At 38.4% G+C, this 24557-nt stretch overlaps 3 protein-coding genes across 3 annotated transcripts; all 3 read right to left on the reverse strand.

Moving 5' to 3' along the window:
- Window positions 1-472: 472 nt before the first annotated feature.
- Window positions 473-8698, reverse strand: tnfsf12 (TNF superfamily member 12). Its single transcript, XM_062444785.1, has 6 exons — window positions 7971-8698; window positions 6500-6581; window positions 4779-4835; window positions 4606-4629; window positions 4339-4466; window positions 473-2429 (listed from the first exon to the last, which is right to left on the reverse strand). The coding sequence occupies exons 1-6, from the start codon at window positions 8142-8144 to the stop codon at window positions 2154-2156; spliced, it is 741 nt and encodes a 246-aa protein (XP_062300769.1). The 5' UTR covers window positions 8145-8698; the 3' UTR covers window positions 473-2153.
- A 4596-nt stretch (window positions 8699-13294) lies between these two features.
- LOC134005985 (thialysine N-epsilon-acetyltransferase-like) lies at window positions 13295-17618 on the reverse strand. Its single transcript, XM_062445031.1, has 6 exons — window positions 17438-17618; window positions 17106-17157; window positions 16793-16876; window positions 14053-14154; window positions 13869-13909; window positions 13295-13708 (listed from the first exon to the last, which is right to left on the reverse strand). Exons 1-6 carry the CDS (start codon window positions 17498-17500, stop codon window positions 13541-13543), a joined length of 510 nt encoding a protein of 169 aa, XP_062301015.1. The 5' UTR covers window positions 17501-17618; the 3' UTR covers window positions 13295-13540.
- A 709-nt stretch (window positions 17619-18327) lies between these two features.
- On the reverse strand, window positions 18328-22941 carry sat2a.1 (spermidine/spermine N1-acetyltransferase family member 2a, tandem duplicate 1). The gene is made up of 6 exons (XM_062445030.1): window positions 22778-22941; window positions 22454-22505; window positions 22071-22154; window positions 19803-19904; window positions 19585-19625; window positions 18328-19424 (listed from the first exon to the last, which is right to left on the reverse strand). The coding sequence occupies exons 1-6, from the start codon at window positions 22838-22840 to the stop codon at window positions 19257-19259; spliced, it is 510 nt and encodes a 169-aa protein (XP_062301014.1). The 5' UTR covers window positions 22841-22941; the 3' UTR covers window positions 18328-19256.
- Window positions 22942-24557: the final 1616 nt, after the last annotated feature.

A 24557-nucleotide genomic window follows, 5' to 3' on the forward strand; every position in this document is an offset into this window, starting at 1 on the left:
CTACTACTTATTTTTTTCCCTTTTTCTTTTCTTTTTAAATTTATCAAGACGTAGCAATAGTATAATCTGGGATTGCTCCATTTATATAGAATTGCAAAGTATCCTCTTTACCAGCTTTGCTTTGGTGTCATTCAACTGATTTGGACTTTGAATAAACTCCGTTTTTTAGGAATTAAGAAAGGATTTTGCCATTTTTCTCCAGTCATGCTGGCAGCTCTGCATGGCAGAACTAACAGTGTACTGAAAGATAACATTAACAAGCTACCATGCAGTAACAATTTTAACAATGTTTACGATCTTAGTTTTGCATGTTAGTGTGCTAATATTTGCTAATTAGCACTATAAACCAAAAGTACCGCTGAGGCTATAACAGACCGTGTTGTCACCGTTTTTATGTGTAAAATAGCACCATAAAAAAGGCAACAGTGCTTTACTAAAATGGCTGACTTGCTGTGTGACTTTAACTATTTGAACAAGTGTAGCCTACAGCTAGCGGCTCTGTGAGGCTGTACTTTGGTACAACAGTGCTAAATGTCAACATGCTCACATTGACAATGCTAACATGAGGTTTAGCACTGACTATTTCAGACCGCAGCTTAATATGTTGGCTTGCGCACATTTGTCAATTATCTCAAAATACAAAGTACAGCTGATGGGAATTAGTTTTGTTGATATCTGGTACTAAATTTTCAAAATGTACCTGCTGATAAAGCTAAATGAAAAGTTACAGGGTCACCACAATTATTACAGTTTATCCTGATGAGGGCATGATTGTCTGCACCAAATTTTAATTGTAATCCAAAATAGCAATATTATTCACTCAAAGAACCAGAGGGGATTATCATCTTCGTGGGGCCATGAATGTCTACACACAATTTAATTAATCCATCCAATAGTTGTGGATATTTCAATTTGGACCATATAGTAGTGGACCAACCAGCCAAATGGCACATTGCCACCCTTAGTGTCACTAAAAACATGCTAGTTATATTCAATCATTACTTAGAATTTACAGTGTTACTGGTGAGTAAATAATTTATGCAAATATAAATACACTCCTTCCCACTTGTTTTGCTCCAAACAGATATAAAAACAATCTAAGTATCTATACGTCACAGAATCAGAAAATCCCAATGCTCCTTAGAGTACAAAACATGTGTAATATTTAATAGCAACTTCTGCTTACACTGTAACTTTGGACGTACTGCACAAGGGCTTTGAAAACAATCATGTGATGATTTACAAAAAGACTTGGGTGTTAATGTGTCACCCAAAAAAAAAAGGACAAAAGCAGAAAGGAGAGAAGAGGCTATATTCAAAGCTCAATTTTTTACTAAAACTTGCACCTACTTTTCAAAAGTAAAGCCAAGCAGAGTACACTGAAGCCTCATTCATAAAAATATCTTATGATCAAATTTGACCTTTAGAAAAAGAGTAAAAATTAACTTCCATGTTATTTAAAAATCTTAAAATGTTCCCTGTTGTATGCCAGCTCCTAACAAAATATGTGTGAAGTAGATACATGGTATTTAAAGAAGATGCTTACTTAAATGTTACTTCACGCACATAAACTCACAAAAACGGTGCAGTATAAAAAATATGAATGACAACTCATGTAGGCAGTTTATCTGTTGCTCGCTGATGTGCTCTCAGCTTCTTGAGGCACTGGTGATATAAAAGTGGAAGGTGCATGCACAGCTTTATAGACAGTCTTATAAAGAGAGTGTAAGCACAATTTATTACATGAAACCAAGGCTAAGAGGAACATCCAAGTATTTTTTTTCTTTTATATGAAGCCCTTTATCTACAGAACAGCTTCCATCACATCTGTTCTCTCGGCAGACATTCTTAGAGGCATTTCGTCCACTTCAAGTCTTGGTTTTAATCCAAAGTCTGTATTTTTGCGTTCCAAAACAGCACCGCTTTCCAGAGAAAGATTCCACAACAACTTCCACAAATGTCAGGTTTGTCTTTCAAATTAACATCTTTGGGAAGAGGCGGTAGCAGGATGTGATTCACCAACTGCTTATGACTTTTATACTGTGTAGAAAAAACAGTCTCATCCCTGTAAAAACAAGTGAATTTTGTTGCACTCGGATGAGTTAATGTACTCTTTAAAAAGTTTCCATCCAAGATCACATCAGCACTGAGCTTCAGTTGACTTTAAAGATGCTGAAGACGTGAGGCGAAGCGGAGGGATTGCCCACAGTGTGGAGTTTGAACGACGGGCCTGTGATGGCGTTCAGCTCCGTGCCTTTGTCCAGTCGCAGGAGGCCCGATACTTGGCAGGGCTTCAGGAAGTGGAAGGGGTGCGGCCCGGCGGAGGGAGTCGTCCCATAACCCTCCATGCACTGCAGCTTCTGAGGCCTCTGACCGCTGGTCACAACGTCCAGCTTCACATACTGAGACTCCTGCTCATTGAACAATACCTAAGAAACAGAGAGAAGATGAAGAGACTTCCATCTTGTCAAGAGAGATCAGCGGAGGCACCAGCAGAACGTGTTTATTCGAAACTATTCAAATAGAAAACTAACCAGACAGCCTCAGGGTTTCCGAAGTCCCACTATTGTGTTTTTCCCCCCTTTTTGGCTAGATTTTCTCCAGACCTCTGTCAACTTGACAAGACCGAGGTCTGGCTACATGAGATTACCCGAAACCTGATATCCACTGCTCCAAAAAACATGATGCATACGTCTACAGTATGACTGATGTTTGCAGAAAATAAAGACTGCTTTTTTAAAATCTCAGGAGTAAGGATTACATTAATCTTTATCAATTCAACTCAGAAGTGAGGAAAACAAATTTAAGACCTAAATCAAACCAATCCCCTCTTTCATTAAGTTTGTAATGTTTAGAAATCCAAATGAAAACTGCACATTAATAAAAAAAAACACTACATACATACACTTGTACACACTTGTACACACTTTCTCCTGGTTTTGGGTATTCCTTTCAAAATGTTCAATGCCAGTACCAATAAGATATTTGATATATCTTCACTACTAATACCAAAACAGTGGTTTTTGTTCCAATACCTCACACAAAAGCCCTTTTACTATTTCTCAGAATAAGCCAGGCTTCTCTTGTTAACACAAGTCTAAATATGGTGTAAAATGGGCAAAATTATGATTTAAATCTGGAAATACTGTTAAAAAGACTAAGAATCATCATTGTCAAATTGTGGTTAATACTCAAAAGTATTACAGTCGGATTCCTTGGGCCTAGTATTTTTTTTTCCCAAACAAAATGGACAGAATAGCAGTTGCTGCTTTAGCACATCTTTTGGCCACTTGGAGCCTTGACATAATATCACTGTGGATGTATTATAAGGCTGAAAATGGCACTTATTCAGTCCAATGATAATTTCTTGCCTGGCACATATGTGAAAAAGATTTCTCGCTTCCAGGTTTGCTTCCACCTTGTGCGACCCACTGAATATGCGCAGTAGCGTTTCTCCCGCTGGCCCCGCCCACGAGTTCCCAGTCGGCCCACAGACTTTACATTGTGATGACATCACAGATTTTTAAATCTGACCTTGTTCGCAGTCCTGTCAACAGTTTTATAGACATTGCTTGTACAATGGTGGTCAATGGGGCATACTACCAATGGGTCAAAGGGAAAAATTATTTACCCTAATGCCCTCTGGGTGCCGGTACAGATGCAGATGGGCTGCTTTGAGAAAAGCCTGATTCCCTCAATTATAACTGCCTTAAGAGTAGGCCTCGCTAAACAGACACAAGTGTGTACTGTTGCCTGTCACTTAATGTTGCTATTGTTGTATTGTTGTTGTCTGGTATGTACAGTAGTGGGGAAAGGAATGTCCCCTTGGGGACAATAAAGTCTAAAGTCTAAAGGCTGAGCGGTGGCGCCCTATCCAGCCCTTACATTACATCTATGATTATAACCTCATAAAGTTGATATGGCAAACTTGTTAGCAAACTGTTTACACATTAGCATTATTGGGAAAGACACATTTCCACATTTCCACCAACTCCTGAGGGAAATATCTATTTAGCTGCTTCACCAGCTAGTTGCTACCTTTGTCTGTTTGCTGATAGAAAGGTAGTCTACAATCAGCTTATTAGAGCCTCTTTTCAGAAAATGACCAGCGTGACTACACAAATCTTTAAAATCAAAACAATGAGCTGAAAGACACTAAAAGCCTTGGTGGATCTGCCAGTGCGAATGACAACTTTTCACATACAAGTATTCATTTGATATAAAAATGTTGATTAATGCAGATTTAAAGTGGCGTGTGGGGATTGATGGTGTAATTCGGAGTTTGTTTTGTAGTTCCTTACTGTTACCAAACTACAACTCCCAGCGGCAGAGACGTACCTGGCAGAACAGGAAGTAGACGCCTGCCTTCTCCACGGTGAAGGTACCTTGCTCCTTGTTGTACCTGACCGCTTTGCTCATATTCAACGTCCTCTCTTCCCAGCCCTTTATGACACCACCTGCTCCCACTGAGACACACACACACACACACACACACACACACACACACACACACACACACACACACACACACACATCCAAGGTTATTCATGTCTTAAACAAAATATTTGCAGATCATTCTCCGTCCTCCAATTTTATGAGTCTTACCTTGCTGAGAGGAGACTTTGGTTACTGGTGGAAAGTGAAAGAGACATTGAAAGAGAAAGGAAAGGGAAAGTCAATTAAGATTTTATGAGTGCAATCGTATAGGGGTATATGATTGAAACCACTTCAGCAGATGCTACATGAGACGGCTATAAGGGATCTGCCAAGCCACTTACTCTCAAAATGAGACGCTGCTTTCTTTCCGTTTCCATTCCTCCCTCGCAGCGTCCCCCCTTCGGAAGGCAAGGAAGAGGCAGAATATGAGTTTAAACAGCAAAAAAAATACGTCTGTGGTTTTTTTGATAAAACAATCATTCCCATCTGTATCTGTCAAATAACATAGTGTGTTAATTTGCAGCCATTTAGATTCAACCTGGCTGGTTTTAACGCGATTAGCAGATGGGTAAAGGATTTCCTTTCACATGCTTCAATATATTTCCTCAAACTTATTTTCAGTCAGAAGCGTGTGCCTCTTTCAGTTTTTTTTTCCTGTGGGGGCTAATCTTAGTGCCAGCTGGTCGCAGTCATCTAGAAAATACAAAGAAAGAAGAGGAGAGTGATGTATGTGTGTGTGTGTGTGTGTGTGTGTGTGTATGTTTGGGGGAGATAAAGAGAAGATGGACAGGACAAAAGCATTAAAAGTAGACTGAGAGACCCAAGCTAAAGAGCCTGAATGCTAAATAAGAGAAATGAAGTGCCGGAAAAAGAAAGTCAAAAAGGTCTTTTGGCTGCTCTGCGACCCAAAAGAGTCGATTAAGAACAGAGTGAAGCAACAGATATGGCCCCTGCTCAGATAGATACAATAAATAAAACACAACGCTAAAAGGCCAGAGCTGAAGAATGCCTGCTCTTGTTACTCACTAAAGGTTTATTTTAGCTCTGCAATCTGGCCTGCAGGGAGCGATTTCAAACACACATACAACTGGAATACTGTATGTCTTAACTGTGAAATACATACTTTATGTTTCAGTATGGAGCAGCCAAACACCCCCGCCATCGTATAGGAATATTAAGTCTGTGCTAAAATAACTCGCAGGTGGGTGACCCTGTAGGTTTAGGATTTGCTATGGGCGAGCGTAAAGCCCTCAGGCTGGCCAGATTTTCCTGACTTATGCTGTCAGTCATCGTGAGAGAACATAACAGCAGTGTCCTGCTGGCGGTCAACTTTCCACAAACCAGAAAAAGCTGTTTTTTTTCCTACAGTGGTAGCTATGAATTTCTGAACACTGTTTAATGCCTTTTGGAAGACAAAGCAAGCTATCAGTTACCAAAGTAACTGAAAAAAGCCTATACCTGCAGGATATCAATATAGAACTGTTTTGGCGAGACTTGCAGTTCCCTAAATGAATCCTTTTGTCAAATTTGGATATTCGTCTCTTCGACTGAAATCCAACATAAAAGTGCGTAAGGGTTCACCATCGGACAAAATCTGAACAATCAAGCAATCCTGTGACGGTGACGCAAGCATGTGGCTATAAATACCGCAATGATAGGTCATCAAATATCCCTGCTTTCACAACAAATCATAGCTGTGTCAGTCGTGTGCTTGGGGGGTTGGGGAATCAATTTCATTGCCCAAAAGCGTGCAACAAGGCCTTGCTACTGCGCCAGCTGGTTTTCTGGGCTCCGTGGCCGTTCCGGTCAGACCTGTAATTTCTGAAACAGTCATCCAGCTGCCTACTTTTTCCTGTGTCAACTTTTAGCAGCGGTATAGTGCCTGTGGGCCCACTAGACCCGACCAAAGTGGCATGTGGGCCAAGACTGGCCAGCGTTTGTGTTAAATGTTCTTCCCAAAAAAACAACAGAGTGCAGTGGGTAAGAAGATTGTGTCTGTGGTGATCTAGACAGCTAAAAAGCACACATTTCTGTATGATGTTGGTGTTCTGATTTGCAGTACCATCTCTCTTCACTCTCTGCCCCACCAGCAGCTCTCTCTTCTCCAGAATGAGCTGAACAATGGCCTTCCTCTGTGTATTGACCTGTTGAAAGAGAGAGAGAAAAAAACCACACTATTAACAAATGTCCAATAAGTTTATTAGGACTCTGCTCTGGCAGATCCCACACAGCCACAGACTCTGCGCCTCTTCCAGCCAGCCAGCCACATAAACAGGCTTGTCTTTTCCAGTATCCTGCCCCTGCTGCCATGCTAGCTTTAGAATAGGTCTACCACTTCCTCAGAGACTGGTTGCGACACCTAATGCGTGTTTTTAGTGCTTTGCATTCCTCTCGTCTTTCCTCCCTTTCTGAGTAAGAAACGAATTTTGTCAAGCAAGCAAACTTTAAAATCCTTGGCTGGGGGCCCACAGAATGACCGAAGGAGGCCTATATGAAGTAAGAAGAGAAGTGGCGCAGGAAAAGTGTGTTTAAATTTAGAGCTACTGTGAAAATAGAGGCACTGAGTTGCTCTTCACTCTCCAGACGTTCACTCACTGGCTCTCATCAGGAGTTGGCTAACGGTCAAATGGACAGAACGGGGCCCCTTGGGAAACGCTCCAGCATCAACACTCCACGTGTCCAATTTTGAGGTGTTTGTGTGTATGAGTGTGTGAGGAGGAAACTGTCTGTCTGTCTGTATGTATGTGTGTGTGTGTGTGTGTGTGGGTTTGTGTGTTGGTGCAGGTCTGTCAACATGATCCACAGCCAATCTGATCCCCTGATCTCAAATCCAGTGCAACCTGGTTTTGTAAACTTGAAACCAGAGGAATTTCCATCAGGTCCTTTGGCTGCTTGTGGAAAAGAATTTGCTTCGTGATGCAACCTCATGCTGCAAGTGCAAGACGTTTTTAAATACTCTGAGCTGATTTCTACAAATGTTACTGCTGTCCTGTGCATGAGAAGTGGCTCTGCTTGTCGCAAATGATTTACACTTGCCACACTTTATCATCCAGCCCGGTTCACGCCTCAATCCTCGGTTGCAGCCATTCGGGTGCTCACATGCCAAATAGTTGAGGCTTTCCAGTAAATTGAGATAAAACTGGAACACAACTGGCAACAGAGTAATTAAACATGGCGGGGAAAACAGAGGGGGGGGGCTGGAAACGAAAATAAGCAGTAACTCTACAACTTGCTTATTTGTAAGCAATAAAAGTGCCAAGCAAAGAAATGGTGCAACAGAATAGAAAACGTGCAAGTTGGCGGTAGACAGAGGGAGGAGGGGGGGTGGAGGGGGTTAAATATGGACTTGCATTTTTTCATATACCCCCCGCGAAGATCTCAGTAACCGCAGGCACAAAAGAAGTTACATAAGGAACACTTATTTAAAAACGCACAGGCGAGTAAATATTATTGTTGGTAAGAATATGCATGCCATTCATAGGGGGGAGGGGGAGGGGGGGTGTTTGCAGGCTTGATTGGTTTTTAATACAAACCTGCTCCAGTCGGTCCTGCAGGATCTTGAAGGACTGCGACAGGTCTCGCGTCTGTCGCCAAGTCCACGCCGTGAACAGCGCGCTGCATGCGGCCAGAGACAGAGCCACCAGAGCCAGAGAAGCCCATACGACCCGCAGCTTGCGCACTCGCCTCCTCTGCAGAATCCGATGCATGTTGGTGCGGACTGCACTGCTACTCACTGCCGCAGACCATCCGAAATCCACACTTCAACTCCATTCCAGCAGAGCATGAAGTCCCTCCAAATGCATTTCTGTCCGAATGTCCATTTTGATGAGACAGCCTACAACTAACACCCACTGCTTTTTTTTTTTTTTTTTTTTTTAAACACGGGCTGTTTTAATTTTCAGTTCATCTGACAGGTTTTAAATCAGCAAAAACATCAGATCCTTCCTCCACACAGATCAGATCAAAGCCACCATCCTCCGTATGTGTCTCCAAATACAAGAAAAGTGTGCACGCTGCAACTCGAGCACATCAACTGTTGCATCCTTCTTCTTGCGATTCGTTGACTCAGCTCTCTTGTCTTCCCTTTAAACTGCTTGCTGGGGGGTCACTCTATTAGACAGACAGACTGCACACACACACACACACACACACACACAAACACACACACACACACACACGCACACACACACACAAACAGAGACTTTGGCTTGAACTTTCCGTGCGCCCACGGCCAGCACTGATGTTATGATACCAGCTGGCATCCACCATGAAAATCCACGAGGTGTACGCAAGAAAAAACACCTCACGAGGCGCATCGGGGCTTCCTCTGCTTCTCAAATCACTTTCATCAACTTGCATGCCATGGAAATATGTGCCATTGAGGCGTGTAGTTCTGAGTGTAACCACAAGGTGGCTGTAGTGTATCGGTAAAGATGCACCAGGCTGCTCTGCTGGTGTGCTATAGTTAAATCCACTGTGCCATCAACAGGTGAACGCCAGGATGATGCCTTCCACCCCATTTACCAGCCAATGTATTGTCAAAGAGAAAATCACTCACACAAGCATGATTTAATAATAATAATAATAATAATAATAATATAATAATAATAATAATGGTGATGATGATAATAATAATAACAATAATAATGATGATGGTGATGATAATAATAATAATATAATAATGATAATGGTGATGATAAAAATAATAATGATGATGATGACAACAATAATAATAATAATAATGCTGATAATAATAACAATAATAAATATAATAATAATGATGATGATGACAATAATAATAATAATATGATAATGATGATAATAATAATAATAATGATGATGATGGCAATAATAAAGATGATGATGATAATAATAATAATGATAATGATGACAATAATATAATAATGATGATGATGAAGATGACAACAATAATAATAATATAATAATGATGATGCATTTTATTCATAGACACCTTTCAAAGCACTCCTTATTGTACCTTATTGGGAAATTAACCCCTCCATAATTTGTGTAGACAAGTGGGGGGGGGGCAAAACTGATGAATCCCTCCAAAAGCATTTATAAGTGAATCTAAAAGTTTAAAATGATTTTCAGTGTTTTATGAACCAAATTAAATCCATTTGAGAGCCAGACTACTTCAAGAAGGAAAATCTTTTGGCCTTAATGTTTCTAAAACATGTTTCCCAACCGGTTTTGCTTCTGATCCCTTAACACAAAGCAGTATAATTTTGTGACTCCTCAGTGAGTTGTGAACAGCTGAAGTGATTTTTATCTCTCAGATGGTGTCATTTGAATCCATTTTAGAGCCCAGGGATGTAAAAGTTTACAGTATTTAACAAGAATCAAGCAAAATTTGGTGAAAAGTATTTTGTGTAGCACGTTTTTAACAATCCTCTGAAAAGCAGCAAGGGCGCAACACGTTTTTTTAGGAGCAGTGGGGCAGATTCTTTGTTGGGCCCCATGCACTGATGACTGAGCCATGTGTCATATAAATCATATACTGTATATCAGTATATAGTGACACAAATCTACCTTTCTATGCAGGTTTCTATAGTTATAGTGCAGTTTTATTACATCTATACACATTTCTGACAGTTTCATTGTTTTTAATTTATACCATAGTAAATATTTTTCCAATTTTTATTAATTTTACTGTGTATATATAAATACTTTGTATATATTTTATAAATCCTTATTTTAGCATACAGAGGACAAAAAACACCAAGTGGATTGAGGCGACATGTAGTGTTAGTGCGACCCCTGGAGGCCAAAAGCAATTGCATAGTGCCAGTGCTTTTTACCTTTAACAAGCATAATTTTATTTTCTTATGTTTATACTTTTTTTCAATCTATTTATATTTGATTCACTTTTTATGCTCCTGAAAATCTGGTAAACTGGATCAATCCACATTCACAAATACAGATACAAATTCACACATCACTTTATTCAATTATAGTCTGACAGGTTTTATTTCTGTGAGCAGCTACATTGTGGATTCACAGTAAAAGAAAGGGTGACAATAACAAAAAACTACTGTTATGGAACAAACGTTTATACCAACATGCAAGCTCAATCTGACATGGCTTTAGGTGTCTCTACTGAAACGTTAGGTCCAGAAGCTACTCTTAGTGGCCACTTGAGAAAAATCGAATTCATCATCATGTGAAAAACCAATGAATCCACTTTTGCTGTTTTTGATGTCATAACTTCATCTGATGGCTTTTCTGATCCCATCCGGCTTGAGAGGTTTGATTTGATCTTGATGAAGCCCTTTTCTCAAAACTCAATGGAGGAAATTTACAATGCATGGTGTTTACTTTTTGGATTCACAAGATTTTCATTCAAACTTTTTTTTGTTTTTTGTAACCATTTCAGAACCTGACAAAATCTGACACTGGATCACAATATGACACATAAAAACCATACGCTTCAACTGGCAGAAAACATCAATGACTGTGCATAACATGTGACATAACACGGATATCAGTATAGACCACACTGGAAATATCCCACCATATGAATATGAACTTGTATGGTACAATGGATAACATACTTCCTTCCTCACAACTAAACTAAAAACAGCACCAAATATGTGGAAGTGAGCCTAATACAACATCATCATGGTTCTCTTGTCTACTTATATTGACTGTTACACCGTTTAGTGATTACATACACATCCTGCACAATAAAATCTGAAATATTTAACTGTTTTTTTCAAGGTTGTGTGATTTATTGCAGAGATCTCAGCAGGAGTCAGGGCTGAACTTTGATGTGATCCATGTTAGGAACAGAGTTACAAGTTGTATAATTTATAGCTCTGGCTCTGGTATTCTGATGGGAAGTTGCAGACATGGGAGGATACAAATATCTCTCCATGTTCCCTTGGACACTGCCTTGACTTTTGGGGCATTCAAATGTATTTTTCCACATCGATGTCCCAAAAAATAAAAACTTTTTTCCCCCCTACAAAATCATTTCGTAAACAAAATATAAACTGAAACTCAAACTGCATAAGTACCAAAGAAGGGTCAGTGGTTCTTATTTGTTTAGAGTGAAAGAAAACAAACTAAATATAACCCACAACTCAAGACTGTTTTCATTAAATAGCTGGAAATGATACAATAGCCCCCTTTTTAAAAATCAGACTGGATATAAAACAGAAGTGCAGACCAGAATTGTGCCACTCTCGTTTTAGCAGGACAGGTTCAAAGACGTAGGCTTGAGCCTGGTCCAAGATTTTTCTTTCCTTTTTTAAAATTCCACCAGATGGATTGTTTTGTCTGATTCTAGATTTCATCGACTGCTTTGAAACCAGCCCCATGAGTTGCTGGTTGGCTGCACGGAAGGAGGTTTCTTGGTTGAGTCCAACAGTTTTGCTTATGTGCACAATAATATCATGAGAACTGTCTACAGACATACACAGAGTAAAAAGAAGAAACTAGTGCAAATGCAACTCTGTGCTTCACAACAGCAACTCATCTGGAAGACAAGGGGAGGGATGACTGACTCTTTGGTTGCTGTTGTCATGGTCATATCTTTAAAGGGATACAATACACGATCATAACTTTAAAGGGATACAAGATCAGAAACTCACTGTTTTATATTGTATGTTAAGACTAATTTCCTTCAAAATACACATCCAAAAAACACCATATCCATATTTTCTACACTGTTTGTCACATTTTAGGCAGAGGTTAGGTTAGGTTTTTTGTGCCATTGACATATAAAAGGTATTCTGGTCATAACATATCACAAGGGAAAATCACAAAACATAAAAATATCAGTGCCTTGGTTATGTACAAATTAAATGTATTGCACAGGCCCCATTCCAATACTTAAAACTGCATCTTTAACTCTTGAAATCATAAGGCAATTGACCAATTTGCTAATCCTCTCCCCAAACAACAACTGTCCATTGATAGCTTACCAGCTGTAAGTAGGTTCAGAAAGCATTTCAAGCTTTGGATTTTTCCACATGTTGACGCAGCGCACATGCTAACTATAGCTAAGAGTTATAGCTACTCCATATAAAGAGTTTGGAATGTCATGTCTTTTGTTTTAGCTTTACCAAAACCAAAAACACACTTAAACACTGCATTTTCTGATCTAATATAAGCCGTTAGCTTTGCATCCCTGGCTAACTAGCTTACAAAGCAGCACTAATTCTCAAAGACAAAGGAGCATGCCGTATCATTAGCTAACTATGTTATTTAGTGGTATTACAAGTTACACTGTATAGGAAGCTAAAACACTTCTTTGTCAGACTTTAGGCTAATGTTAGCGCCACTTTCCTGCTCGTTGTAGGATTTGGAAATGTTTACGCTCCAATGCGCCTCGCTAAACTTATCACCAGAGTTTAGATTTAACTACACCTCGGTGTAGTTCTCATCCTCAACCTTTCCCTTTTGTAAAACTGAAACATGTTTCTGAGCAAAAAAACATATATCCAACCTCTGCTTGTTCTTGCATGTCTTTTCTATAGTAAATATCCAAACATGGTTACGCTAGAACAAATAACTTGTTAAATTTTGATTTATCCAATCTTTTTTAACAAGTTCTACACAGTAAGACAAAAAATGCTGCCTTTTTATATGACTTCAACTTTCATCCTTAACTTTATAGGAGTTTTGCTAGTTTTTTTTAGTATTATATTATTGTGGTATAACATGTTGTATTCATTTTTGAGCACTTGTTTTAGCAAGATTTGGAAACATCATAGCCAACTAACCAATAAAATAATGTTAGCTAACTAGAAATGTGAAGCCTGCTTTTGTTTACTGCTGTGTGAAATAAAACCCCTTTAGTTGTATTTGATACTTTTGAGTATATTTTTCTGCCACCGTCATCACTGTAAACTGCTCATTTGCCGTTTTAAGAATGGAAAGTTTGACAGGTGTAGCAAAAGTAAGTAAGGTGGGTAGGGCTTAGCAAACGGTCATGTTATAATATTATATATTATATTAGCGTTTTGAGAAATCAGCACAACTCTGATTGTCAAGTTTTGGAACAGGGCCTCTGAGTTTTGCATTGTGTAAGTCGACCTCATGGTTGCAATGGTCAAGAGGTCATGAGCCCGCTGTTGGGTTAGGGTTGGGCCAGGTGCTCCAGAGCTTCTCCATTGCAGCTCATATATTGGTAGCCCATGTCAACCGTGACGTTGGTGCAGCCCTGACTAAGGTAAAAGTCCAGAGATGATTTGTTCCAGTCGACACAGGTGAAGTTGAGCTGTGTACAGCCGGCGGCCATTCCCAACTACGAGACAGCAGGAGGATAGACATGAGTACTGCTGCTCTGGAATTTTCCAGTTATGGCATATTATGCATCATTTTTCATGTTTAACTAACAAAAATGACACAATATGCATAAAGACAGAACAGGTTGCAGTTAAATGATAGACTCATGTTTTACTCACCTGTGCTACTTTGCTCATGAGTGCTTTACCAATGCCCTTCCCTGAAAGAAAACTATGCATATTAAAGCTTATTTTCTCTTGGCTATTATCACAAATTATATCTATCACACAAAAACAATGACATTAAATGGCAATTATGTGAATATCATCAGTTCTACTGCATGTTTGAGATAGTGTACTGTACCTCTGAACTCTGGCATCACGTATAAGTCCTGCATGTACACAGCTCTGCCCTTCCACGAGCTGTAGGAAAAGAAGTAAAGTGCATATCCTATCTTCGTATGGCCTGAAAAGCAAACAACACAAAATGTCAAGTTAGTGCAACAGTTTTTTTTTAATACAATTTTTTTGTTGAACTGGCATATTTATTATATTAAATTGTGCAGTTTTAGTAATGTTTTATATCATGTTCTCATATTGGCACACAATCTCCTAAATATTTAGATGAGCTAATCTCTAGTATTACTTGAACAGTCACTCCTGATTGATATTGCACGGAGAAATGAAAATGCAACCTGGCTGGTTTGGACAAACTGAGCTTTAGTGAAAGTTCAGTCAAGAAGACTATGTTTTGAATTCTTAGGTCTGTAGTTGTATTTCTCAAACCATCTGTCCGTTCATGCTGCCCTTATGCATGTTCCTCCACCTCTTCATTATCACTCAGTCTTTGCAGAATCATCACTTCATCAACCTCATCAGCCTTATCTCAGCAGAAGTCACCAGCTACAATCACCAGTGCTGATTCAAGATTCAAAATGTCTCTGTAGAGTCTAAACACCAAAGTCTTTTGACAAGACTTAATCATCAATATCATCTTTGTATGGAAGTTAAAGGTTTATTCATTATGCACAATTGGATCACTTCAAGGAGTAATCATTAACCTATCTTTTTTTAAACTTCCAGTCAAACTTCTCCAGGTTGGTCAGATTACAATTGATATTGATAAAGTTGCAGTAATAACAAACACTGTATTATTAAACAAAGCTAGCAGTTATGTCAGTCATGGGGTATGTAAGTATAAGCGAGTCAAACACACATAAACAGGCAGCCATTCCTCAGCATGGAGTCAGATATCAAAGTGCAGCGAGCAGCGGTGAGTGTATGGAAAAAAGGGCTGTGTCATGGAAGAAAAAGGCAGAGCTGGGCAGCAGAGCGTTTGTTAATATTCTCATTACTGCCTTCTGAGGAAAAGTGGTGCGTTAGCTTTGTTATGTAAGTGGTGTGTAAGGAGAGAGGCCACATCAGCACAAATAGAACTAATAGAAAACAGGAAGCAGAACCAATAAATATGTGTTTATGGACCAGGTTACTTACTGGCAAGTGTGAACGTGCAGCCACTTAAAACTATTAGTGTTGCACAACTGCATATTTTTTAGACTGTTGACGTGGTTAATTTGGGAAAAAAACATGTTGAAATGATTAAATGAGCCCATCACACATTAATTATGTAATGATAATGGTTTTGTTATTAGTGACTGAGGTACCTGATTTACTGACAATCTTTATTTACATAATGAAACATGTTGTACTGTCACATGTCTTATCACATTGTGGATATTGCAAATTAGATGTGATTTCATTCAACTTATTTTATTTTCATGGTAGACAGAAATGAACCTTTTCACATTTTTCAGTGCCAGGGTGCTGTTTAGTAACAGCTAAGCTTTACCTACTGTGACAAGTCAAACTGTCTGCTGTTAGAAAGGTCAGTAACACTTTAGATTACACTTTAAAAAATATATACTGTAGGTCATTTTAATATGTAAAGTTATGAGGTACAGCATGACCATATTTACTGTAGAAAACACATCATAAAAAGCTTTTTTACTGCTTAATAACAGCAATGAACGTCACCCTGAGTTACCACACTCAATCTACTGAACTTCATACCACCTCAGGCTTCTACTATTAAGTATAATATTGTACATCATAAGTAAGCATATGATGTAGTTTTCCTATCCAACACTAACAACTATAAAGCTGAAGTGGACAGGTTTGTGGACTGGTGTCATGAGCATCGTTTACTTCTAAATGTTTTGAAAAAGTTGTGTTTGATTGAGGACCAAATGGAGTTTGTAGTCTTTGTTTCCATATACGGCCATGACATCAGACTGGATTTACCTCTTATGGAGCCCTGGGATACAATGTTGTTGTTGGGCTCCTAATGAGCCAAACTATACATGGTAATACTCTAAAGCTGAAATTAGATGATTAATGGATTGACAGAAAAAAACAATCTTGATGACTGTTGTGTTCCCATGTTTGATGTTGCTGCAGCTCAACCCTCAATCTGAGACAATTTTCTTGAACTTATCCTCCATTTCTTATTACGTAGTAGTAGCATGTGATAATTTTGAAATGAATCATAGCAGATTTATAAAGTGCTACAAAACTCATCTTCCCAGCTTCACCCAAACTTCCAGCTTTGTTGCTTAGTACTGATCACACTACATCCTGTAATATTAGAATGATTGTCTGTTAATTAAAAATACAGTATACATTTGTTTTAAGCTTCCAGATCTAATGAATGAAATAATCTAAAGTAGCAGGTGTTTTTACTTGTCATAGTAGGTGAAGCACAGGTGTCACTGAGAACATTAACAATGTCTTTGTTACAGTAAGCCCCTTAAATTCCCTCTTTTTTATCAGAATGTACTGTACTGGTAAAAATTACATTGTAAACTGGTAAAGATTATTGTCAAGTGTTTCCTGGGCCAGATTAGCACCTAAATGGGTAGTTGACGCAACAAATTAGCTTTAAGTATAAAATAAAATGACAGAGTACAGGCTAGACCTGCTCTATGTGAAAAGTGCCATGAGATAACTTTTGTTGTGATTTGGCACTATATAAATAAAAATTGAATTGAACTGAAGTGTGTAAAATCAGGGCAATAGCAGGCCTTGGAGTGGCGGTTCCTTCTCACCATCTTTGGTTCTGTGCTGTTCAGGAACCTCAGCGATGATCCCATGGAAGAACGGGTTCTTGGAGAAGCCGTCTTGCTCCAAGTCTGCAAGTGAAATACAGAGAAACTTAGTAGCCATCTTTTAAGAGTCTTTATCTCACCACGCTGTTAGTGAGTGCTAGTGTCTGTGTAATAGGATTGTGATGGAAGTTGATATACAAATTCATATACATCTAAAAGTAAGGTCAAGGCAGAGAAAGAGACTACAGAAACTGAACTTTTAATAGATCATTTTAACATGTGATCTAATTTTAGTTTTATTGACATACAGTACCTTTTTGTGTCAGTTTCACGTGATCTGTGGCTTTCTCATATTCAGCCAATTCCTGGGAAGAAATAAGGGAGAAATAAAAATAATACCATTGAGCCAATCTCTTACACAATATCTCAATATCATAATAGTGTGGCTCTTTAAAATGCCAGTGATGCATGAGTGCGTCTGTGTTCAAATAAACACGCATTTCATCCAATAATGTCTCAATAATATAATAACAATAATAACGTGTATGCACAGTGATCCACTGACGTAAGGCTGTGACTCATTTAGGCTACTAAATGTCTTCCGAGTCATATACAGCTGCTCTACACGCGCACGTGTCCGCTCACCATGATCATCCTCAAGATGTCCTTGCAGTCCTCCACGTTGGTTGTGCGAATAGAGTAATCCATGTCTAGTCAGTGCAGTGTGAGACTTACAGTGATGTAGGGTTCTGGTCTATTGTGGATCCGAAAAGACACAACATGAAGCTGTCCTGCAGGAAGTCCCGAATAGAGGGCTATAACCTCTTCAAACTGAAAGAAAACTGAGCTGAGAGCGCCCTCCTCCAGGAAGAAGGTGACCGGGGGTATCAGCTCCCCCTGTTGGATTTAGAGGCGCATTAAATTATTATGAGACTTCTGTTATGTGTTACATGATGTTGTAAACGGAATTTAATGGCTTTATCACTGTTTCAAATATCATTTAATTCTTTGATCACTTTAATCTTTAATTCATTACAGACAAATTGTAATGTATCTACATATCTGTATGCATCCTGTTCCTGCAGGAGCCATGTTAATCCTCTAGGGGGCTCTATTGGCACAAATTAGCTGTTTATTTATACATTTACCTTTTATTCCTATAAAATCCACATTTTCATAGTATGCTGTTGTAATACAACCCCTCCTAGGCTTGTTTTGTGTCTGTTAGTTTGTGAGAATTTGATTAAATGAGTAAACGTATTTTGGAGAATGCATCATCAAAGGAATGAACAAAATGTACTAAAACTACATTTTGACACGGACCCCACCACATCACATGGCCCCAAGCTTAGGTTAAAAAAAGCAAGAGCAGTTTTAGCACTTTAGTCATGCATATTCACAAAGCAATCAATATTTATGACTGCAAATGATCCACTTATTAGAAAGTAAGATGTCCTTTGTAGATTTCATGTCTGGTCCTATGGAGCTCTGTTTAACACAAAGCATATATAAAGCATTTATAATGTATACCATAGTAAAGGTTTTTTTTTCAATTTTATTGTGTATATATAGATAGTATGTATATATTTTGTAAATCCTTATTTTACCATATATACTGAGCACAAAAAACATTTGGATTGAAGAGACATGGACATGTAGTGTTAGCGCAACCCCTGCAGGTCAAAAGCAATTGCATAGTACCAGTGCTTTTTACCTTTAACAAGCATAATTTTATTTTCTTATGTTTGTACTCTTTTTCAATTCAGTCATATTTGATTCACTTTTTAATTATGGTTCTGAAAATCTGATAAACTAGATAAATCATATATCCAACCTCTGCTTGTTCTTGCATGTCTTTTCTATAGTAAATATCCAAACATGGTTACGCTAGAACAAATAACTTGTTACATTTTTTATTCACACAAACTTTTCTAACAAGTTCTACACTGTAAGACAAAAAATACTGTTTATTTACATGTCTACAACTTTCATCATTAACTCCAGATGATGCTAGACTGCTAGTTTTTTTTCTCCATTTTTAGCATTATATCATGTATGTAGCCATCATATGCATTTTACTGCGTTCTTGTTTTCAAGCAAAATTTGGAAATGTCATAGCCAACTAACCAATAAAATAATGTTAGCTAACTAGAAATGAGAAACCTGCTTTTGTTTACTGCTGTGTGAAATAAAACCCCTTTGATTTGATTTGATTTGATAATTTGAGCAGTAAATCTGCCACCATCATCACTGTAAACTGCTCCGTTTCAAGAATGGAAAGCTTGTAAGTATGGTGGGTGGGGCTTAGCAAATGGTCACATTATATTATTATACATTATATTAGCGTTTTGAGAAATAAGCACAACTGTGATTGTCAAGTTTTGGAACAGGGCCTCTGAGTTTTGCATTGTGTGAGTCGACCTCATGATTGCAAAAGTCAAGAGGTCATGAGCCCGCTGTTGGGTTAGGGTTGGGCCAGGCGCTCCAGAGCTTCTCCATTGCAGCTCATATATTGGTAGCCCATATCAGCTGTGACGTTGGTGCAGCCCTGACTAAGGTAAAAGTCCAGAGATGATTTGTTCCAGTCGAGAACGGTGAAGTTGAACTGTGTACAGCCGGCAGCCATTCCCAACTACGAGACAGCAGAAGGACAGACATGAGTACTGCTGCTCTGGAAGTTTCCAGTTATGGCATATTATGCATAATTTTTCATGTTTAACTAACAAAAATTACCTCATATGCCTAAAAAGAGAACAGGTTGTAGTTAAATGATAGACTTGTGTTTTACTCACCTGTGCTACTTTGCTCATGAGTGCTTTACCAATGCCCTTCCCTGAAAGACAAACCATGCTTTATTTGACATTTCATGTATTTTTTCAAATATTAAAGCTTATTTTTTTCTAGGCTATTATCACAAATTATATCTATCAAAAAAACAAAATGATGACATTAAATGGCAATTATGTGAATATCATCAGTTCTACTGCACGTTTGAGATAGTGTACTGTACCTCTGAACTCTGGCATCACGTATAAGTCCTCCATGTACACAGCTCTGCCCTTCCACGAGCTATAGGAAAAGAAGTAAAGTGCATATCCTATCTTCGTATGGCCTGAAATTAAACAGTAGAAAATGTCAAGTCAGTGCAACAGTTTCATATTTTTTTTATACCATTTTTTTGTTAAAATGGAATATTTATTTTACTAAATTGTGCAGTTTTAGTAATTTTTTATATCATGTTCTCATATTGGCACACAATCTCCTAAATATTTAGATGAGCTAATCTCTAGTATTGCTTGAACAGTCACTCCTGATTGATATTGCACGGAGAAATGAAAATGCAACCTGGCTGGTTTGGACAAACTGAGCTTTAGTGAAAGTTCAGTCAAGAAGACTATGTTTTGAATTCTCAGGTCTGTAATTTTATTTCTCAAACCATCTGTCGTTTCATTGTGCCCTTATGCATGTTCCTCCACCTCTTCATTATCACTCAGTCTTTGCAGAATCATCACTTCATCAACCTCATCAGCCTTATCTCAGCAGAAGTCACCAGCTACAATCACCAGTGCTGATGTCCCTCGATTCAAAAAGAGTCTAAACACCAAAGACTTTTGACAAGACATATTCATCAATGTCATCTTCGTATGAAAGTTAAAGGTTTATTCATTATGCACCATTGGATCACTTCAAAGAGTAATCATTAACCTATCTTTTTTTTTATTACTTCAAATAAAAGCTCTTCAGGTTGGTATAATTGCTATTGATAAGGTTGCAGTATTAACAAATACTGTTTTGTTAAACAAAGCCTGCATTTATCTCAGTCATGGGGTATGTAGGTTTAGTGAGTCAAACACACAGACAGCTACTCCTCAGCATGGAGTCAGATATCAAAGTCCAGCGAGCAGCGAACAGAAAGCAGCGGTGAGTGTATGGAAAAAAGGGCTGTGTCATGGAAGAAAAAGGCAGAACTGGGCAGCAAAGCGTTTGTTAATTTTCTCATTTCTCCCTTCTGAGGAGATGTGGTGCGTTAGCTTTGTTATGTAAGTGGTTTGTAAGGAGAGAGGCCACATCAGCACTTTAGGAAACAGAACTAATAAATACGTGTTTATGGACCAAGTTACTTACTGACTGTTAACGTGCAGCCAATTAAAGCTATTTGTGTTGCACAATTGCATATTTGCAGATTGTTGATGTGGGTAATTTGAGAAAAAACATGTTAAAATGATTAAATTAGCCCTTCACACATTCATTATGTGATGATAACGGTTTTGTTATTGCTGACTGAGGTACCTGATTTACTGACAATCTTTATGAACAATGAACGTCACCCTGACTAACGACAGTTTCAATCTACTGAACCACCTCAGGCTTCTACTATTAAGGACAATATTGTCCACCATAAGTAAGCATCTGATGTAGTTTTCCTATCCAACATTAGCAGCTATAAAGCTGAAGTGGACAGGTTTGTGGACTGGTGTCATGAGCATTGTATACTTGTACATTTTTTTGAGTTGTGTTTGATAGTGGACCAACTGGACCGCACAGACCTACGTAGTTCTGTTTCCATATACGGCCATGACATCAGACTGGATTTACCTCTTATAGAGCCCTGTGATACAATTTTGTTGTTGGGCTCCTAATGAGCCAAACTATACATGGTAATACTTTAAAACTGAAATTAAATGATTAATGGATTGACAGAAAAAAAACAATCTTGATAACTGTTGTGTTCCCATGTTTGATGTTGCTGCAGCTTTAAATGTTCCCTGTGTTTCTTATCACATAGTAGTAGCATGTGATAATTTTGAAATTAGTCACAGCAGATTTATAAAGTGCTACAAAACTAATTTCCCCATCTTCCCCCAAACTTCCAGCTTTGTTGCTCAGTAATGGTCACACTGCACCCTGTCTAAAGCTCCCAGATCTAATAAATCAAATTTGTCTCTATTACAGTAAGTGCCTTATATTCCCTTATTGTTATCAGTATGTACTATACTGGTAAAAAATGACATTGTAAACTGGGAATAATTACTGTGAAGTGTGAGCTTGGCCAGATTCACAGTATACTTAAAGTATACTGTAGCTCCTAAATGAGTAGTTGACGCAGCAAATTAGCTTTAAGTATAAAATACTTAGTACAGTCTACATCTGCTCTATATGAAAAGTGTCATGAGATAACTTTGTTTGTGATTTGGCACTATTTAAATAACAATGTAACTCAATTGAAGTGTGTGACATCAGGGCAATAGCAGGCCTTGGAGTGGCGGTTCCTTCTCACCATCTTTGGTTCTGTGCTGTTCAGGAACCTCAGCGATGATCCCATGGAAGAACGGGTTCTTGGAGAAGCCGTCTTGCTCCAAGTCTGTAAGTGAAATACAGAGACACTGCCAACTTAGTAGCCATCTTTTTAGAGTCTTTATCTCACCATGCTGTTAGTGAGTGCTAGTGTCTGTGTAATAGGATAGTGATAAAAGCGACTTTTGCTCTTTGCCTTTTTAGTCGTATCACCTCACTTGAAACATGTGTGTGGCCTCTCTTGGATTTTATGAAGGTCAAATACATCTAAAAGTAAGATCAAGGCAGAAAAAGAGACTACAGAAACTGAACTTTTAATAGATCATTTTAACATGTGATCTAATATTAGTTTTATGATATAATTACCTTTTTGTGTCACTTTCACATGATCTGTGACTTTCTCATATTCAGCCAATTCCTGGGAAGAAATAAACAATAATACCATTGAGCCAATCTCTTACACAATATCTCAATATCATAATAGTGTGGCTCTTTAAAATGCCAGTGATGCATGAGTGCGTCTGCGTTCAAATAAACACGCATTTCATCCAATAATGTCTCAATAATATAATAACAATAATAACGTGTATGCAGAGTGATCCACTGACGTAAGGCTGTGACTCATTTAGGCTACTAAATGTCTAACGAGTCATATACAGCTGCTTTACACGCTCTCATGTGTCCGCTCACCATGATCATCCGCGAGATATCCTTGCAGTCCTCCACGTTGGTTGTGCGAATAGAGTAATCCATGTCTAGTCAGTGCAGTGTGAGACTCACAGTGTTGTAGGGTTCTGGTCTATTGTGGATCCGGAAAGACACAACAAGCTGTCCTCAGGACACCCTGGACCCGAGCAGAGGGCTATAACCTTTTTAAACTGAAAGAAAACTGAGCTGAGAGCGCCCTCCTCCAGGAAGTAGGTGACCGGGGGTATCAGCTCCCCATGTGGACACAGAGGCGCATTAAATTATTATGAGATTTCCGTTATGATGTGTTACATGATGTTGTAAACTGAATTGAATAGCTTAATCACTGTTTCAGTTCTTTTTGGACAAATTGTAATTTATCTACATATCTGCATTAGTACCCAGAGGCTCATGTGCACTGAAGCTCATGTCCTCAAAACACCTTTTATTTTACTCTGATTGGATAATGCTGCTGTTGGGCAGAAACCTTGTGACTCCATATTTGTTTTGGACATACAAGTTTTCTGGGTCAAGCCTGGTATCGTATTTCTGTATAGCACAACAAATAATAATTAAATAAAAGCACACATTTTTTTCTCTCCCATCATTGAGGGCCCCTTTCTGTTGAAGGACCCTTGAGCACTTGCCCAGATTGTCCGTATGGTAGATCCGGCAATGAATATCTGTATGCATACTGTTCCAGTAGGAGCCATATTAGTCCTCTAGAGGGCTCTATTGGCAAAAATTAGCTGTGTACTTTATGCATTTACCATTTTATCCCTATAAAATCCACATTTTCCTAGTATGCTGTAATACAACCCCTGCTAGGCTTGTTTTGTGTCTGTTTGTGGTAATGTGATTAAATACACATTTATTTTGCAGGATGCACCATCAAAGGAATTAACAAAATGTACTAGATTTTGACACGGGTCCCACCACAACACATGGCCTCTAGCTTAGGTAAAACAAAGCAAGAGCAGTTTCAGCACTTTAGTCATACATATTCACAAAGCAATCAATATTTATGATTGCAAATGATTCACTTATTATAAAGTAAGATGTCCTTTTATTAGTAGATTTCATGTCTGATCCTCTGGAGCTCTGTTCAAGGAGGAGAGTGCTCATACTGTAAGAGGATATAAACCATCTACAACATGTACTGTTTAATGGCTTATAACTGATCAAGCATTATTTTTTAATCACAATGTATAAAGTCTTCATAAAAGATTCGTTATTACAGAGTGGTCCCTAATATGTCTAAGTGGCTAGGGTCTGTCTACAATAAAAATATTGTCGGCTACTATTCTTACAAACTGTCTGGATGTCTGTCTGTCTTTGTGATTTTGTGATAAAAGTCAATACTAAGAAAGATGTCAGATTGTTCATAGTCCCAGTAGACCTAATCAGAAATGTCCTGAAATATCATGTCTAATTGATCTAATCATAACCAATGTTCCTCACATATACACAGCTGCTTCTGTATTTGCAAATGACATTAGTGTGTTTTTGCCACAGTTAGAATTACAAAAAATCTCAAAACCAAGAGATCAGGTCTTGATTCAGACTGGCTGCCTTTCAGGTGACTGCGCCAAAGCTGATCATTTCTTTGCCAAAACTTCAAGCAATCCAAGTAATCCCCTGAAATAGACTAATAAATGCATAGCTGGAAATAAAAGTGGCATAAAGCTTCCTCTATGCATTGCTAAGGACTCACATAAAATGTCTGATAAGGCCACAATGCTTGATTGTTTTAATGTGCATTTCATTGCCTCTGGTTCCTGGT

The sequence above is a fragment of the Scomber scombrus genome, chromosome 23, assembly GCF_963691925.1.
Source record: "Scomber scombrus chromosome 23, fScoSco1.1, whole genome shotgun sequence".
NCBI classification, from domain to species: Eukaryota; Metazoa; Chordata; class Actinopteri; order Scombriformes; family Scombridae; genus Scomber; species Scomber scombrus.